This window comes from Vipera ursinii, assembly GCF_947247035.1.
Source record: "Vipera ursinii genome assembly, chromosome: 5".
Taxonomy (NCBI): domain Eukaryota; kingdom Metazoa; phylum Chordata; class Lepidosauria; order Squamata; family Viperidae; genus Vipera; species Vipera ursinii.
In genome coordinates, this window is record NC_139518.1 from 91,931,002 (window position 1) to 91,950,812 (window position 19,811).

At 43.3% G+C, this 19,811-nt stretch overlaps 1 protein-coding gene across 1 annotated transcript in view; it reads right to left on the minus strand.

Moving 5' to 3' along the window:
• ARID5B (AT-rich interaction domain 5B) overlaps nt 1–19,811 on the minus strand; it is a 152,939-nt gene that overhangs the window by 116,372 nt on the left and 16,756 nt on the right. Inside the window, exon 3 of the mRNA XM_083364179.1 lies at nt 10,257–10,482. Within this exon, the coding sequence (XP_083220305.1) occupies nt 10,257–10,482 (226 nt within the window). The remainder of the gene's footprint in view (nt 1–10,256; nt 10,483–19,811) is intronic.

Here is a 19,811-nt window from a genome sequence, read left to right on the forward strand (position 1 = left end):
CAGCCTGGGTTAATCCAGCACTCTGATAGGTTAGCATATGGGCCAACTTGCAGAATAGAAGAAGCCAGAAAAGGAAGTAGGGCAAGGCATGTATTGCAAATATTGCCTCTCTGCTCATTACAAGAATTGCAGGAGTGGGTAGCAGAAGGAAGGGAGGGAGGAAGGAAAGAAGGAAAGGAGGAAGGAAGGAAGGAAGGAAGGAAGGAAGGAAGGAAGGAAGGAAGGAAGGAAGGAAGGAAGGAAGGAAGGAAGGAATTACAGTGATTGTTCTAGCCGGAACTTTCTTTTCTCCAAGGTACCTATTCAACTCACATCTCTTTTTTATCTAGAGCAGATTCTGGAGACTCACCATAAAGAGGCAGAGAAATTATTTCATTTCACATGTAAAATGCAAATGAATCTAAATCTCCATTTTAAATTTGCATCTGTGAATCAAAATTAAAATGCACATTTTTATGAATTTTTCAGTGCAATTAGAAGAATGTGGGTACAAAAATGTATATATGAAAATAATGCACAGAAACACATTAGAGCAGAGAAAAGTGCTTCTTTAAACTATACTTAACACTGAAAAATATATACATGCTCCAAAATAGATATGTCTTGTGAATTTATCAAGATTAAAAAAAAACTTGACAGAAGCCCAAATCTGAGAAATGAGAAACTAATCATGATATGTAATATATTACAAGAGAAAAGGAAATTCTTTCTGGCAAGTGGGTCCATTTCAAGAGCTGCAACCCAGAATTGTGAGGAAAAGGTGGCTGTTGTACACCAGCCTGCTTGGGTCAGCAGCTACTAGGACTGAAAGCAGAATCCCAGTTGACTAGAAGTCAAAATAACTTGTTCAGATTTCTTTTTACATTTCTGGAATCAGCAGAGGTTTAGTGTGCTTTTGTGTGTACATGCACTCACATATGTGCATTTATGCATGCATATACCTTTTAAAGTTAAATCTCTCTGGAAGATATTGTCTTACCAGTAGCCCAGACAGGAAAAATGACCAGATAAATTAATTCTAGTTTACTGTAAATCTCCATTAACAAAATCTTGCAAGTCTGAAAATATAATTCTCCCTCTGTCATCTTTACAGCCTGAGAACTTGAAGAGGAGTCCTTCTGAGCCTCTTGCTTTGTCCATTATATAGCTGTGGTCTGGATTTTCTCTTGATTGCTGATTGTTCCCTAGTCAGTATCTCTTTGCCCCAACTCCCAAGGTCTTTCCCCCTTACAGAGATTAATACAAACCAGTCCTGTTGTGACAGGATCTAGAACTTCTCAACATTTCACGGGGCAGAAAGCATACAAAGAAAAAATGGCCCAACAGCAGAGACTCAGCAAGATGCAGCGTAATAATCTTATACCCAATTTTGCAAAGACAATGACCAAAAGAGAAAAAACAACAATTCACAAAACTTCTAAGGGGTTCCACAACTACTGATGTGGCAACGTAACACAATTGTTATTCCCAATTTTTTTCCTTGGACCCCAAAGTATAAAGAAGTGGATTTTGCCTTATTCAGATGTCTGGGAGTGCTCTGGACAATTCCTTGGAGGACGTTCTGAGACATCTGGACAAGGGGAATCCTGGATCCCAAGCGTGTTTGGAAAAAAAATATCTTGGACCACTGGGGAACTACCAGAGGACTGGAAAAGAGCTGATGTGGTTCCCATCTTCAAAAAAGGAGGAAAGAAAAAACAGACCCAGGAAACTACAGACCAATCAGAACATGGAAAGATAGTGGAAAAGGTCATTAAAAACAGATCTGCGAACATCTAGAAACAAAATAATAACTAGAAGCCAGCACGGGTTTGTTAAAAACAGATCATGCCAAACCAATCGTATTTCTTTCTTTGACCAGGTGATTAAATTGTAGATCAGAGAAATGCTGTGGATACCTAGATTTCAGCAGGGGGTTTGACAAAGTAGACCACAACCTATTTCTTGGAAAACTAAAAAAAGTGGGATAGACAGTATCACCATTAGATGGACTTTTAACTGGCTGACAAATTGTACTCAGTGAGTAGTCCTTAATGGTACCACGTCTACATGGAAGGAAGGAAGCAGTGGGGTACCACAAGGTTCTGTTCTAGGCCCAGTACTCTTCAACATCTTCATAAATGACTTAGATGAAGGAATAGAAGGGATCAAATTTGCAGATGATACTAAGCTGGCAGGAATAGCCAACAACCTAGATCAGTGATGGCGAACCTTTTAGAGAACGAGTGCCCAGACTGCAACCCAAAAACCTACTTATGTATCGTTGGGTGCCGGGTGGGTGTGGCCCATTGGGTGGGCATGTCCAATTGGGTGGGCATGGCCCATTGGGGTGGGTGTGGCTGCTGTGGTAACGCAGATTGGGTGGGACTGAAAAGTTCAATTAACCAATTCCAACTTTGTGAGATCTTTTTTTTCCCCCACGAGAAGTTGAAATTTATTGATTGATTGAACCTTTTTATTTTGCACACGGCGGTGGGGGCCTAACGCGAAAAGGTTTTATAAAACCCAGATGAAGGCCTAGGAGTGGGGCAAAGGCGCGCGTGCCCACAGAGAGGGCTCTGCATGCCACCTGTGGCACGCGTGCCATAGGTTCGCCACCACGGACCTAGATAATAGGCTCAAGATACAGATGGATCTTGACAGACATGAACACTGGGACCCATCTAACAAAATTAAATTCAATGTGGAGAAAAGTAAAGTCTTACACTTAGGCAAGAAAAACTAAAAGTACACACATAGTACACATATATTGCAGTCACCGTGACAGGGATCTTGAAGTCTTAGTGGACAAGCAATTAAATATGAGCCAACAGTGTGCGGTGGCAGCCAAAAAAGCCAATGCAATCCTAAACTGCATTAACACAGTGATTCAATCAAGATCATGTGAGGTACTAATACTACTCTATAAAGCCTTAGTAAGACCACACCTAGAATATTGTAACCAGTTTTGGTCTCCACGCTATAAAAAAGGTGTTGAGATGCTAGAAAAAGTGCAGAGAAGAGCAACATAGATGATTAGGGGACTGTATACAAAAAACATATGAGGAACGGCTACAGGAACTGGGCATGGCTAATGAAGAGAAGGACCAGGAGAGACCTGATAGCAGTGTTCCAATATTTGAAGGGATGTCACAGAGAGGAAGGGGTCAACCTATTTTCCAAAGCACCCGAAGGCCAGATAAGGAATAATGGATGGAAATTGACCAAAGAGAGATTCAGTGGTGGGATACAGCTGGTTTGCACCACTTCGCAGAACTGGTAGCTAATCTTTTGTGGCCCAGGCTCAGAATGGACTTCTGGAAGCACCATCCACACAGAGAACTGGTTGTTCACATGTTTGAATCCCACCACTGGAGAGATTCATCCTAGAAATAAGGAGAATTTTTCTAACAGTGAGAACAATCAACCAATGGAACAGTTTGCCTTCAGATGTTGTGGGAGCTCCATTACTGGAAGCTTTCAAGAAGAGACTGGACTGTCATCTGTCAGAAATGATGTAGGGTCTCCTGCTTGGGTGGGGGGTTGGACTAGATGACCTAAAAGGTCCCTTCCAACTCTGTTATTCTGATTCTGATGCTGATGCTGACTCTTTCCTATGCTGTACAGTTGTGCTGAATGACCCATCCACACCTGAATGGGCTTGCAGCTCTCAGCTCTTTAGCACCAGAACGAGACAAAAAGAAATAATACTGGAGAAACAGGAAAACGTTTAAACTGGAACCCCAAAAACCTAGATAAGATGCCAGGCGCAACAGAAACGTGCATTCATTTATTTTATTACCAATAGTTTTATGCCACTTCAGCCAAAAACAATGAATGTATGCAGCTTACAAATGAAAGCAATAATTATTATTACTATTATAATTAGTCCTCTCTTTTACTTGGCACTTTCCAAAACAGCAGATGAAAGACTCCCTAAGACCTAGGTGGACTTTAATAAGAGTAACAACAAAAAAGGCTTTGGGGGTTGGTGCTAAACGGGAGGAGGAGAAAAAGTGATTTTAAAATGGATGAGTTGCCAGTGACTCATTCAGACGAATTGCTGGGCTCCATGGGAGACATTCAGCTGAGCAGAAAATCAGTGTATTGAATTAAACCACAACATTTAGGCTGACAAAGGAATGTGATAAAGTAGAAATAAAATAATCAGTGATAAGTCCTAGAGACAACAGGAGGAAAAATAAATGCCAGTATTTCTGGCTCCAAATATGTTCACGGACCTGCTGGGAAAGGGAAACACTGAGAGTTGGGCTGGATGGAGTCCCTGAGCCAGTGCCTGCCCAGATAACAGGAGGATTTTACAAGTCCACAATTTTTAAGATTTGAAGGGAAACCTGACTTGCATTTTCTTGAATACGAGTAGGGCTCTTCACACAATCCAGGACTTTGCTAGCATCTCAGATTGTAGCAAACCTATACTCAGACTCAAATGGAGGTGAATCAATTGGTTCTTGGCTGAAGAAACACCATCCAACCAGAAGAAAGGGTCAATCTGGACATCTTTATTGGAGACCCTTCATGGCCCTATATAGATCACCTCCACCCACAACAATACCGGCACATACTTGGCTCAAAATAATGACTGTATTAATGCAGATCCATGCATTGGCCACCAAATATGTGACAAATAAAACAAACATGTACAAGCATCATTTACCTGGAATGTGAAAAATGCAATTAAAGAAGTGGCCTCTGATTTACCCAATAAAGGGCAGTCAGCTTGTTAAACTATTAGATATATTTAGCAGCTCTGCTTCTAACCAATTAAGCAATTAAACAAGTGCAACATCTCAGCGTACACATTAATAAAAGTTAAAAAACTAACAAAACTACTAGCTTGAGATTTTTACCCTGGCTATGGAAGACCAACATGCAACAGATTTGTTAGACTCTCAGCAACATGTTCTTGGCTATGTTCCTTTTGTCTCTGTTGAGTTTAGATTACCTACGAATTCTCAATTCACATATAAAATGTCTATGGAGATTCTCAGTCATCCAGGTCATAGTTATCCCAAAGGTGCGACTAGACTTCCTTGTTTTTCTTTGAAGATGTTTCACTTCTCATCGAAGAAGCTTCTTCAGCTCTGACTGGATGTGGGGGGAAGTCTAGTTGCCTCGTGAAAAAGCACCTTTGGGATCACATACAAGATATACCTAGAAAATCAGCTTAAATTGGTTACTCAAGGGGGAGGGGGATAATACCACCAGCACAGCCAACCTTTTTCAGATGACTTCACCAAAGATAGTATGCTCCAAGCATTCATATTTAATTCATATTTCACATTTTAATGAAAGAAACTATGAAACAATCTATGCCACAAAGTAATCATTTATGCTCACAGGATAAAACACAGACCATGTGTGTTGTAATTTGTGATGGTCATACTCATTGCAGACATTCATCATCCACAAAAAATGTGTCTTGTTCTTATCATGCTAAATAAAAGACAAATTTCTACTTTCTAATGTTTTGCGTGCAGTTCAAGGCATGACACCCCCCTCTCCAACTTCTCCATCCTTCACACACACACACACACAGAGAGAGAGAGAGAGAGAGAGAGAGAGAGAGAGAGAGAGAGAGAGAGAGAGAGAGAGAGTTTCTAACTGAGTGAAGTGGTCCTAACCACCTCAATAATCTTGTGGGCTTATTGAACAGGAGAAACAAACCATAATTCAGTATGGCAACTTGAGTAATCTCTTCCCCCATTTAATTGATTTTCCCACGTCAAATCCAGCAAGCACAAATTGGCAAGCAAATTATGGAAGACCCCAAAAAGCAATTGTGGGAGCAAAGCTGGTTAGTGTCACAGGACACTAAGCAAGATATGCCCTTCAAAGGTTGTTGGTGGGCAGATGTCCCCTGCCCTCACCATTGATGGGACTGGTTGGCATGGACTGGAATTTCACCCTGTTTGAGGAGGCACAGGTTGCCTGCTCTGTCACTATATCAATTTCCTCATTTCTTTCCACTCTGCAAACCACAGATGGGCTGGCCAGTCAGCGCTGGTGGTTGTTTATGAAAAGAGTCCAGGAAAACCTCAGGAAAAAGAAGTTGCAGCTTCCACAGAAAACTTCATGCATTCATTGCCTAAAACCAGACTCAGCCATCAGTTTAGCCCCTGACCTGGCCTAAATCTCAGCCCAAAGATGCAGTGTTGCTAGATTCATGCAACATTATAACCCGGGGGGAAACAAGCAAGATTTGGAATTGTGAGTAGTTTATAAACAACTGTTTATGTCTTAAAGGTAAAGGTAAAGGTTCCCCCGCACATGCATGCTAGTCGTTTCCGACTCTAGGGGCCGGTGCTCGTCTCTGTTTCAAAGCCGAAGAGCCAGCGCTTGTCTGAGGACGTCTCCATGGTCATGTGGCCGGCATGACTAGACGCCAAAGGCGCACGGAACGCTGTTACCTTCCCACCATAGTGGTCCCTATTTTTCTACTTGCATTTTTACGTGCTTTTGAACTGCTAGGTTGGCAGAAGCTGGGACAAGTAACAAACGCTCACTCTGCTACATGGCACTCGGGATTCAACCCGCCAAACTGCCGACCATTTGATCGACAAGCTCAGCGTCCTAACCCACTGAGCCACCACGTCTTACACACTGCATAAACTCATTCTGTTTTTATGCAAGACTGAGTGTGATGTGTAAAGTCGCCACAATTTCCAGATGATTCATGCAATAAAGCCAGAGCACCTTGATAAGAAACAAAGAAGAGGGGCAGCAGCCCCAATAAATGGAGTCCCCTCTACTAATTGTAAATCCTTCCTTCTGCTTATTTCCATGCAAGCCCAGCTCTGTTTGTTCAGTCTTTTTTATCTTTTTCCAATGGCACATTTGGACATGAAGCCATTTATAACTGCAGGTCCTCAAGAGAGTTTGTGGCTGTGTAACTGACAATAAACTCACTGCAAACCTGGGAATTCTGTTTTAATAACCTTATCCTATGACACTTTCTACTGTATGTCTCAAAGGGTTTCAATAAAAAAATCAACCTGTAGAGACATATTTCCTTGCTTAAACACCAACTCAATGCATATAACCAGAGTGCCACTATAATGACATCTTTATGGGGCAATAAAACCTAAAAACAGCTTTCATACTTCATTTAAAGGAACTCCGTAAGAAGTTTTATAAAATAATTTGATTTCTTTTCTTGAAGAATAGGTAGACCAATGAATGAATACGTGAATGAAGATATGCATTCTCCTACGTTCAGTGGGCTTGCTTATATATCACACAGATGCTCAAAATCTGTAAAATAAATAAACCTTCATTCAGCTATTCTGATTTACCAGAGATGGGTATGCAAGTCAACCTACGCTAAAAATATCACAATTCTGAAGGAGGAAGAGGAGGTGGTAGAGGAGGATCAAGAAATATAAAACCACCAGAGGTCCTGCAAATAAATGATCTAATCAAATGAATTTGTCTTGAAAAACAGGTTTACATGCTTAATGTGAATAACACATTCCACAACCAGATCTAAACGGTAAGGCTGAACTTCTGTTATTTTGATAAGCATCTAAAAGAAACAGTATTCCTGATATAAATCAAGTGATGGCTGCAACCGCTGCTCTCCTGCTGACTAGCCCCACCTTGGACTTTCCTCCTGGAGAGGAACGGAGTCCCATGGTCCTCAACCGTCCTGGGCTCTTCTTCTGCCGAGCTCCTCTGAGGACTGCAGAGAGCAAAGGGCTGCCAGTGGCTTCGGCAGCCCATCAGTCTTAACCAGTGGGCAGATCATCAAGAATAACATTATCATTCCCGGGGACTTGACCGACTTTATCACATCAGCTTGCCATTTGCACCCAACTGTCTCAACAGAGCAGTTACCTTCAGCTGCCTTTGCAGCTTTGGGATTTACTTCTGTAATGTTACTTCCGTAAAATCCTTCTCAGCTGAACTGAACCTGGCAGAACCAGATGGAGGTCCATGGCCTGGAACCTAACCAGAAGTCGACCCATCCGGTTCCTTTCTCTTTCCAGGGCCAGCCCAATTCCCTGATCCCAGCATCCCTCAAAAGACACTGTTTTCCTTGGCCAGGATGAGTCCAGCACGAGTTGCACAGCAACAGAGGGGAGATGTGAAGCAGACCCTCATTTTCTCTAGTGGTTTGCTACAGGGATCATTTTTATAGCCTGGCTTCCGAGCAGGGCTGATCTATTTAGTCAGCTTCATGTTGTCAAATATTGTGGAAGAGATAGTTTTATTATGGGGATTCTGGGGAAAGCTTTTCCCTGTCATTTTGGCCTCAGATACTATTGCTGGCTCACACACTACATTATACCTTAATCCTGGGATAACAAAATAAAGTTGTTTCCTAGGCTAACACACAAAATTGACACACTGACCCATAAACCTCCCAATCCCAAACAAGCAAGAATTACACTCGCATCATGTGACACAACGAGATGTGTAAAGAATAACTCACAGTCATCCTGGGCTTAGCAATAACTACAAGCTACGCATCTGGCCCACTGACCCGCCTGCACGAGGCGAGCCAAGTTGGACTCTGCTTGCACACTGGCATTGTGTCAATTTGGATTCCTTCTCAAAGACTACTGGTCTGTTTTACCAGGGAAAAATTGAGGATTACACGAGTCTTTCACAAATAATGGTTGTGAAAAATCTGAATAAACAATCTCTGCTAATGTAGTCTAACATTTTATCCACAATCAGATCAGAAACTTTTTAAATACTCTAGTTACTAGTACCAAACTATAATCAGGATCTTTTAAAAGGACTAATATCTAAACCATACTTGTAAATCAAAGAAAATGGTGTGTGTGTTTTTAAAAGAAAGATAAATGTGATAAAAAAGTAAAATGTCTGCCCTGCCAGACATCAGAAATCTTCTCCAATCTTCCACCACCTTCGGAACCCCCGTCTTCTGATTGAAATAAAAACCCAACTTTGCCAGCAGAGAGGCTTCTGTTCACTTAAGGGTGAGATAGAAAGTCCAAAGGGTCACAAGACCCACCAGCCATGCAACAAAGGTGAAAGATTATGTCCATACATACCTCCAGAAAATAAGGAGGTCAACCTTTTCCCCCTGAAGCTTTAAATGAAGAAACCATGATAAGCCAAGGCCACCAGCCCTGGTCAGAACTTTCATAGGGCTTCTGCATGGAGCTTGGAAACTTGCAGAGTTCCGGGCATTTGGGGGTTTTGCATCCCAGAACAGAGCATAAAATTACATTTCCTGAAAGGAAGACATGTCTGTGGCTCTATTGGAAAAACTTCAACTTATACAATCTGCCAGACAACATGATTTCCTTAATGATGAATCAAACCCTTTGGATTATGTATTGCTTGTGTCACTTGAATTGTTGGGCAAAATATACAAAGAGGAGATTTTGTAAAGAAGTCTCTGAAGATCTGTTTTAATTATTTTGATTTCTGGATAAACTTGCTAGTTTCTGTTTAGGTACCTGCTATCAGAAGATTACAAAACAGAAGACTGTCTTTAAAAAAGTTCTGTCTCTGAGAAGCCCAATAGCTAGAAAAATAACTAAAACATGGAAAGCATTAACAGGACAGCTGGGGATGCGATCCCTGTAACCTTCTAATTAACACGTAGGTGGACAATGTTTAACATCCAGGCCTCTAAGAGTGTTTTGATCTGAGTGAGGCTCACCAGCTTAGATGGTGGCAGGATTGGTGCAGATGCCAGAGAGAGAGAGAGGCTGAGCCAGCCTCAGGACTTCCAAACCCAGAAAGGGAATCTTTCATGGGTTCAGCCAATGGGAAACAAAATGACCAAGGAGCAAGCAACCCTATTAAGCTTCAGACTTTACAAAGACAGAAGCAAAATGCTTAGTCCATCAGAAAGCTCCACTGAAATTTGTAAGAGGGCCCAATGAAAGTCACACACAAGGAAAAAAAACCCTCTCTTGACTGCCTTACACAAGACCTATAGGGAAGACAGCAGAGGTCCCTACAATGGCCTAGAGTAGACAGTGGCCCTCCTCCTAAATTCTGGCAGTTTGCATTGATTCCTATGCATTTATTCTACTCAAATATCATTCACACATTATCCTTGCCTCTGGGGAACTTTCAATATGCTTCACCTTCTGTAGCCCAGCAGACACTTGAATGTTCCTTCATTTTACCATCACCTTAGAAGTCCTTACCAGATTCCCTGAATCTCTGCCACCACATCCATTCTCCCTTCAGTCAAGGAAAGCCCAAGAAAACTGATCCTCTCAGTAATCACAGAAGCCATCTTACACAAGAACCAAAGGAGCACTCACCCAAGTCGGCCTTTTCCTTTAAAATATCCTTGAAATTGAGGCCACTGTTGTGTGTGGATTGCCGGAACCTTCCTAGGGCTTCCCTCTGGCCATCTTTGCTCAGTTCTGGAGGTGTGAAGGCTTCATCCCGGACGCCACGTTTCCACTTGGAGATATCTGTCCGGGCCCATTGGGCCAAGTCCTCGAGCTTCACGGTTACTTTTTCGGAAGCAGCAATGACTTCATCCTGAAAGAGCCAAAGGGGGGAAAGGTCACGTTGGCTCCTGACTTGTATCGTCACCAAATTACAACAGGCTTTTCTCACCAAACAATGCGGAGAAGATCTTCTCCCAGCAGAGCGCCGCCTGAAAAGCAGCCTGAGGATTCTGGGCCAGCCTGGAAGACAGATGCCCCTCTTTACAGAGGCTCCACAGGCTTTGCGAGGGGGTCCTTTGAGGAGGGGCTTCTTTCCTTTTAGTTGCTAAAAGGAGGAGCTAGCAGGGACATGGGCTGAGGTGGCTCCCTTTTTGTGACTCTCCTCTCCTCTCCTCTCCTCTCCAGGTGGCACGCAGCACGACTCGGTCTCCCCTAATTTCCATCCACCCAAAACATTGCGTCTTCCCACTCTTTTGCCTTTTCCCTAACCCTTCCCATTTTTTTAAAAAAAATCCTACTTTCATTAAAAGCAATTCCAAAGTAGGGCATATTGGCCATTCAAATGTTTGAATTGGTTCTAAAATTTTAAGAAGGAGCCTCACGGCAGTAGATCCAAAAGTGTTGATCTTTTGCTCTGCTCCACCAATATCCATGGAACTCACTTCCCGGAGGACAAATCAGGACACCTTTTGAGTCTTGAGCAGGAGCCGTTTCTGGGTCTCCAGCCAGGACTCAGGGCAGGCTACTCTGCCTCCCCCCAGGGCATCAGCACAAGAGGAAGCCAAACCCCTATGGCAGTGATGGAGAACCTTTTAGAGACCAAGTGCCCAAACTGCAACCCAAAACCCACTTATGTATCGTCGTGTGCCAGGTGGGCGTGACCCATTGGGTGGGCGTGGCCCATTGGGTGGGCATGGCCCATTGGGTGGGCGTGGCTGCAGTGGTAACGGCAGACTGGGTGGGACTAAGAAGTTCAATCAATTGATTCCAACTTTGCGAAATCTTTTTTTTCCAGCGAGAAGTTGAAAATGATTGATTGATTGAACCTTTTTTGGGGGGGCACACGGCAGCGGAGGCCTAAAGCAAAAAGATATTATAAAACCCAGCTGAAGGCCTAGGACTGGGGTGATGGCACCCGTGCCCACAGAGAGGGCTCTGCGTGCCACCTGTGGCACTCGGGCCATAGGTTTGCCACCACGGCCCTATGGAAAGAAAGCACTTCTTTGTAAACGGGTGACTTGGCTGCAGCACTTTGCACTTAAACCATTGCAGTAGATGTTCAAATACACTAAGCGGGCTCAGACCTGGTTAGGTTTTTGGGTGGGAGACCAACAGAAAAGGCCAGGATTTTCAGTAGGTTACACTGAGAAGTCTATATCTCAGTGATGGCGAACCTTTTACAGACCGAGTGCCCAAACTGCAACCCAAAACCCACTTATGTATCGTCCGGTGCCGGGTGGGCATGGCCCATTGGGTGTGTGTGTGGCCCATTGGGTGGGCGTGGCTGCGGTGGTAACGGCAGACTGGGTGGGACTAAAAAGTTCAATCATCAATTCCAACTTTACGAGATCTTTTTTTTTCCTGCGAGAAGTTGAAATTGATTGATTGAACCTTTTTTTTTTTTTTTGCACACGGCGGCAGAGGCCTAAAGCGAAAAGGTTTTATAAAACCCATTGGAAGGCCTAGGACTGGGGTGATGGCGCCCGTGCCCACAGAGAGGGCTCTGCGTGCCTCTTGTGGCACCCGTGCCATAGGTTCGCCACCATGGCTATATCTAATCCCCAAAGAGGGCAAGCCCACAAGTCTCCAGGAATTGAGCTTGACTTGAAGGAATCTTTGCCTATGTAGCCTTCACAGAAATAAATAACCCATGGAGATTTCACGTGAGCAGATGCCCATTTTGGGGAAGTGTAAAGGGACATCCTTGACTAGGCTAGTCTTGTTCAGATCACATCTCACGTTATGATTGTTAAAGTTATTTAAATCAACTTTTTATACATATTTCAAGAATACCAGTTGAAAAAGGATTCACTTCTAAATAATTGGAAACCAGAGATGTGTGTATGTGTTCCATCCTCTGTATTGCCAGAGATTAAGCAAGGGCCCCTATTTGAAAATGTAATTAATCTGCAGAGGCAAAAATGCATAGCATGATGAGTAACGGTTCGAACTTGTTCTTATTTGCACAAATGATCTAATTATAAATGGGGTTCCTGGAACTCTGAGTCACTAGAAAATTCCTGTTTATGATACAGTTTCCTTGTCTAATACACAAATATTGAAATAAACCTTTGTTACAAAAGTTACACGAAACATTTGACATAATCACCCAAGAAATATTGTAAAAACTCTTTGCAAGTCTCCTGAAAACAGGATAATTGGCAATGCTCTGATTTCCTGCACATGTTTTCAGGCAGTTAGTTTTAATTCCTCTTCCCCCCACACCGCCGCCCAAGTGTCCTTAAATTACAGGAAGTCCTCGACTTACAACAGTTCGCTTAGTGACTGTTCAAAGTTACCACATCACTGGAAAAAGTGGCTTATGACCGTTTTTCACACTTGGCCTGTTGCAGCATCACGTGATCAAAATTGGGATGCTTGGCAACCAGTTTGCATTTATGGCAGTCACAGGGTTCCAGGTGTGTGTGTGTGTGTGTGTGTGTGTGTGTGTCACGTGATCCCCCTTTTGCGACCTTCTGACAAGCCAAGTCAATAGAGAAGGCAGATCCTCTTAACAACCGCGTTACTAATTTAACAAACGTAATGATTCACTTAACAACAGTGGCCAGAAAAGTCATAAAACGGGGCAAAACTCACTTAACGGATGTCTCATTTAACAACAAAAAATTTGGGCTCAATTGGAGTCCTACGTCAAGGACTTCCTGTATTATTTTAGCGAACTGACCTCTACGGAACGCCTATTTAATTTTTTTTTAATTTTAATTTTTAATCCCATTTATATCCCGCCCTTCTCCGAAGACTCAGGGCTGCTTACAAGCTAAGCAGTAGCCTTCATTCTATGTATATGCCTGCTTATTAGGGCTTTCACACCCCTCCCAAGCGGCATTATTACAAAGTCAGCTTAATTGCCCCCAACAATCTGGGTCCTCATTTTACCTACCTCGGAAGGATGGAAGGCTGAGTCAACCTTGAGCCTGGTGGGACTCGAACCTGCACTAATTGCAGGCAGCTGGTCTTACTTAAGGAGGCATTAGCCCACTGCTCCACCAAGGCTCCTTAATCAAAATTGGTTGACTGAACTTTGCTCTACTTCATTGCCAGAGGACACACCGTGGCAGCATCACAGGGCCAGCCGGCATCCTTGCAGAAAGGACCCTTCCAGATAATTGAAACTGAAATTGCTGTTACTTTTAAGGAAACTATAACAAGCACCAACATTTTATGGGATACCAAGCGAGAATGCCAAATATTGCCAAGTTAGGCAATTTCAGAAGTTTTCAGCGATTTTTAAAGACCCCATTCAATCTCTTCCAGGTGCCTTAGACATCAACTCCCCTATTCTTAACCAATATGCCCACTTTGCTGGACATTATGGACACCAAAGGCCAAGATGCGTGGCTTCACACATCATACAAGCAATTACAACTTGATTTTATATGGCCATTTTGGCCGGGGATCATGGGACTTGGTGTCCAACAGATCCCAGCAGGGAAAATGCTTGAAAGCCGTGTATTAATGTGCCAACACTCCATAAATCTTGGCTGGCACTTTTAAAGAGCCTTACGCAAACGTGATCTGACCAGGGACTCTTAGCCCGATCCTTTCTCCCCCAAGGCTCAGCCAGGCCAAGGTTCATGTTTTCAGAAGAATCTGGGCGCCAGACCAGGCGTTTCAGGTCTGCTTCTAAAGGAGCAAAGGATTAGCACCTCCATTGCCAGGTGCTCACCTCCTCCTTTTCAGGGCCTGCCATGGCTAACTTTTGGTTGGCATGATCAATGTTGGCCATCTAACAACTAAAGGATGAGCACAGTCACAACTCCATCAGCAACGGATAATCCTGTTATTGAAGACACAGAGGCCAAGCCACGCAAGGTAACTGCAGAAAGACTATACATTCCGCACTGACAGAAATTAACAAGTCCATCTCACAAGCAAATGAAGCTCAACTCAGGACTCATGGACCATCAGATCTATTTGGCCACAAAAATCTGAGTCATCTGAAAACAGATCTTATCCCATTCTCCTTTGACTCTGCCATCCCTGTCCCCAAGTGGAAACTCCTTGTTGGAATGGAATTTCTTGTTCCATTGATGGAAAGTTACCATGAACTTTGCTTTGCGTTTTGTGACTTGGTTTAGTCCAGGGGTAGGCAACCTTGGCTTTTTTATGACTTGTGGACTTCAACTCCCAGAATTCCTGAGCCAACCATGCTGGCTCAGGAATTCTGGGAATTGAACTCCACGAGCCATAAAAGAGCCAAGGTTGCCTACCCCTGGTTTAGCCCAAAAGAGGGAGCTGTGGAATTTTTCAGGTTGCCAAAACTGCAGCCTTGACTCTTTCATGCAACTGCTTGTAGTGTGGATTTTAATTCCGTTTACAAATGGAGTGTTTAGTTATATGACACCTGGAGGAACTTGCTATGATGCTATTATTAAACAATAACTATAAAATACCACAGGTTACAGCAGCACACTGGTAACACAACGGTAATCACCATAATCCAACCTTGTTATAATTATCATCATTTCAATCAATATACAGGACCAGAACAAAGGGTCTCTGCAGCAAAATGACATGTGACAATATTACTAATATTAATACATACAATTCAACTAAAACACCTTTGATTGGAGAATTGAAACGTATGCTTAGCATTTCCTGGTATTGCATTGCTGGCCTCCACAGGGCAGGGAAAGCCTTACACTCTGGCTGAATCCAGCCCCAATTGCACTAGGCCTGTGTCTGCTAATGGCATAATTTGGTGCACAGAAGAGCCTGAATGTGCAGACCCCTCCCATTTTAGATGCAGGTAACATAAGCAGAAGGGACGCGATGGCTCAGTGGGTTAGGACACTGAGCTTGTCGATCAGATGGTCGGCAGTTTGGCAGGTCGAATCCCAAGTGCCGCGTAACAGAGTGAGTGCCTGTTACTTGTCCCAGCTTCTGCCAACCTAGCAGTTTGAAAGCACCTAAAAATGCAAGTAGAAAAATAGGGACCACTGCGGTGGGAAGGTAACAGCCTTTGGCGTCTAGTCATGCCGGCCACATGACCATGGAGACGTCCTCGGACAAGCGCTGGCTCTTCGGCTTTGGAACGGAGATGAGCACCAGCCCCTAGAGTTGGAAATGACTAGCACGCATGTGCGGGGGAACCTTTACCTTTACCTAACATAAGCAGGAACCATGATGCAATGCTTTCTTGGGTTGGCACCTCTGAGACCCTGAAATGATGGGCCTGTTCCTAGCAATGACCATCCTAGAACCGGAAGGGGCCCTGGAGATCACCCAGTCTAAATGAAAGCATCCGGGCAGATGATGGTCTGGCTCTGCTTGGATGCCTCCCCCAATCACCGGTTTCATCTTTCTTGTTGTTAGAACTGGTCTTCTTGTCTCTTAATTGGGGGCTTCTGTCTCCTGGTTTTGACCTTCTTCTAAAAGAGCCTCCGCTTCTTGGTTCATTTGCTCTTTTTTATCTCCTTCATAATTCTGGTGGCTGCCATGTTCCTTTAATGGCTGCCATGCAGACTCTTTTATTTATTTATTTATTTATTTATTTATTTTTGGGACTTATATGCCGCCCTATCTCCCGAAGGACTCAGGGCGGCTAACAACAATAAAATAAATACAATAATACAAAAGTTTAAAAGGATTAAACTAGCAGCCCCAATAATAAAATTAAAAACATTTTAAAAATCCCTGTCGTCAGTCCAGGTCAGCCTGATGGAAAAGGAATGTTTTAAGGCCGTGGCCTTTCCAGTCTGAATAAACCTGTTGAAGTATGTTTTGCCAACCTTTCTCATTCTGAGCTTTTATTTTCTGAAACCATCTCGGAGGCTCCAGACTACCTGCCTATACTCTTCCACGGTATACATTTCCAAGCTTTCTACCATCCTTCTTTTCATATCCTACATGAATGCTTTTCATGTTTTCCCTAAGGCAAAGAATATGGTTGCATGGCCATATTAACTTGCTCCAGTTTGTGTTTTTTCTGTCAGGGAGCCCTCCTTTTGTTGCCCTGACTTTACAAACCCCTTTTTGAAGTCCAACTATACTTTGGCCTTCTCCAAAGTCCCAGCTATTCTCATTCTTCAGTCTTCTCCACTGAGTTAATTCTTCCACCTTTCCTAGAGAAAGGAGTCAACTAGGACAATCGCAACAGAGTTTTTAACAGCATAATAGAATAACGGAGTTGGAAGGGATCTTGGAGGTCTTCTAGTCCAACTCCCTGCTGAGATAGGAAACCTTATATCCTTCCAGACAAACAGCTGTCCAATCTCTTCTTAAAAACTTCCAGTATTGTAGCACTCACAACGTCTGGAGGCAGGTTGTTCCACTCATTAATTGTTCTGTCAGGAAATTTCTCCTTAGTTCTAGATTGCTTCTCTCCTTTAGTTTCCATCCACTGCTTCTTGTCCTGCCTTCAGGTGCTTTGGAGAATAGCTTGATTCCCTCTTCTTTGTGGCAGCCTCTTAACTATTGGAACACTGCTATTGTGTCACTTCTAGTCCTTCTTTTCATTAAACTAGACATATCCAATTCCTGCAACTGTTCTTCATATGTTTTAGCCTCCAGTCCCCTGATCATCTTTGTTGCTCTTCTCTGGACTCTTTGTTGGTCCAATATCTCTCTAATGAATGTTCCCATCACTACAACTTTGAAAGAGCTGCAACTTGCTTGTAGGAAACACTGCCCACATCTATTGCGATGGGCAGGCAATTATAGGCCGTAACAATTGCATCGATTTGATAGGTCCCCCCCCCAATTTTCTAATTCAAATGCTCTTTTCTGCACTAGCAGATTTTATTCCTAGATTTCTGAGCAGAAGCGGGTACTTTTAACTCACAGTGCAGCTTCCTCCCCATTTTTACCGCTTCACTTCCTTTTGAAGAAATTATGTTCCTTCAGTTCCAATTATAATTCTCTATTCCTAATTTCTGCCCACTCGAGACCACCATAAAGAGCCTTTGCCATCTCCGGGCTTAAGATTGTGAACTTATAAATACATGACAGTTGGCATGTAAACTAGAAAAATATATATTTCTGAAAGCAGTGCTAAGATGGTAAGTATTGGGCTGCATGGGTATCATTGCCTTTGATGGGCTGATGCCCTCCAGACAGGCTAACTCTTCCACTTGCATAATCTTGAACCAGAGGTGGCAGAAAAGCACCCATGGGATCAAGGGCAAAGTCTGCACACAATTCTGGGAGGCAGGTCCCAATGAGTAGTGAGAAGCTGCAGAAGTGGCAGAGAGTAAACAGGCATTTTGATGGGGGGGGTGTTTACCTCTTTCTGACAAGTGCATTGTGACTACACTGAAAGGAGCTGGGAACTGGGTGGCTGTTTTGTGTGAGAAAATAATAGCCATAATTGTTTATGAGTATCAGACCTGCTCATGCGTGACGAAATCACAACCTCTCTGTCTTGTCTATACATGTGAAAAATTATGAGTATTGAAGCTTCCCAAGTTTTAATCGATTCTTAGAATGGGGAGATTAATTAAATTCTAGGGGAAAAAACATAGCCAACCCATCATAACAGAAGAACAGAATAATTTAGGTTGCTAAAACATACCAAGTTACTAACATTATACAGACATCTTGTAGAGACATAATTATTTTGTCTAATTGACTATTTGGACTGAAGATTATGGTGCTAATTATCATCCGTTATGAGAAATATACTTTCCCTCTGATAATGTAACATCTCTCACTCTCCCCCCTTTTTTCTTCCATATACCCTGCAAAGCTCCTATTCCAAAGGGGACCCAGAGCTGCCCCAGGAGAGACCAGAGGAGCAGGCAGGGACATTTAAGGGACACAACTCTGATCCCCCACCCCTCAGAGATGATCTCTGTTTGCTGCCCAGCCTGGTTCAACAACCTCTGTGTGAAGATGGGAAAGCGAGAGCTATTAGTCACCCCTCCCCATTAAGCAGATGGCCAGAGCAACTAATTTTTCTCCTACTTGTGGTGAGAGGCACGCCACTTCTCTCGAACGCCAATAATTTATATTTTGCTAAAGGTGTGCCGATGGGTTTACCTGCAATATGGACTTGCTAATACACATCTGTTTCCCTCCCTCCCCATTTTGACAATCTAATCTCCACCCTATAAGGGAATTCACCATGTGACAAAGCAGAGAAGACTGGTAAAGCAACACAACCGCCAGCTGTAAGGTTTGGGGAACCCAGAAGCACATTTTCAGGTGCAGTTTCTGTCTCACAAGAATACCACTGTCCGGCTACTTTCCTGTTGCTGGGCCAGTACTTCTATCCAGAGGGCCCATTTCACCCCCACACTTTCCCCCCTCCACGGAGCTGATAGGAGCATCCCCAATCTGATTCCACTTCATCCTCACACAGCAGCTCCTGTTGGAGTAAGTCAGGTGCCCTGTGCCAACCTCTCACACACCCTCAGTTCCTCTGCCACCCAGGTAGGAGCCGACCATCCTGAAAAGGGAAAAGGCCATTGATTTCCTTCGAAAATCTATGCAGCCTGGAGGCTAACAGTCAACCCCCCTGAATGCATAAGAACACCAGTATGAAAACAATCACAGTGGATTAATTGAGGCATCAAAGCAAACCTCCAATCTAAATCTGAAGCAATTAAAACAACGCCATCCTTCGCAGATGCTCATGAGACTCAGGTCTACCCCATCGCTGGAGGACATGAGGGGTCATTCCCTGAACCAGAGTTAAATTTGTAACATTTACACATTTATAACGGAACACGCTTTTTCTTGGATTTGACAGCGCAGCCACAAGAGAGGAACCAGAGGTGTATTAAAAAGGCCAGCTTTAATATCTGCCCTTCCTATTGGGACAAATTCATCCTTTGTGCCATTACAAATATTCCCAAAGTCACACAAACCCCGAGATTTTGCCATTGAATTTTTTCAGATGTATTGTACTTGCTGGGATTCCTGATTCACGTCATCTGTTGGGTTCTGAGAATCTGAGCTTTTAGGAAGAAGCACAGGACTGTTTTAGCACAGGCCCCAAACCTCAGAGGGACAATTGCAAGTAAGGCAGGAGAACAGTAACAGTCCTGTCTGAAGGATTTTTATTTGGGTTCTGCAGATTTACAAACTCATCAGCTGGGACTCTCAAAGAGAGCGATCCCTCCCCTCCACATTTAATTTTATACCGAGTGAAACCATGTGTCTCTGTTTGAATGTTGGGAAATAAAATTCCTCTAAATCCAATCGTCCTATTTCCATCTAGTCTTCAACCTTTGTGAA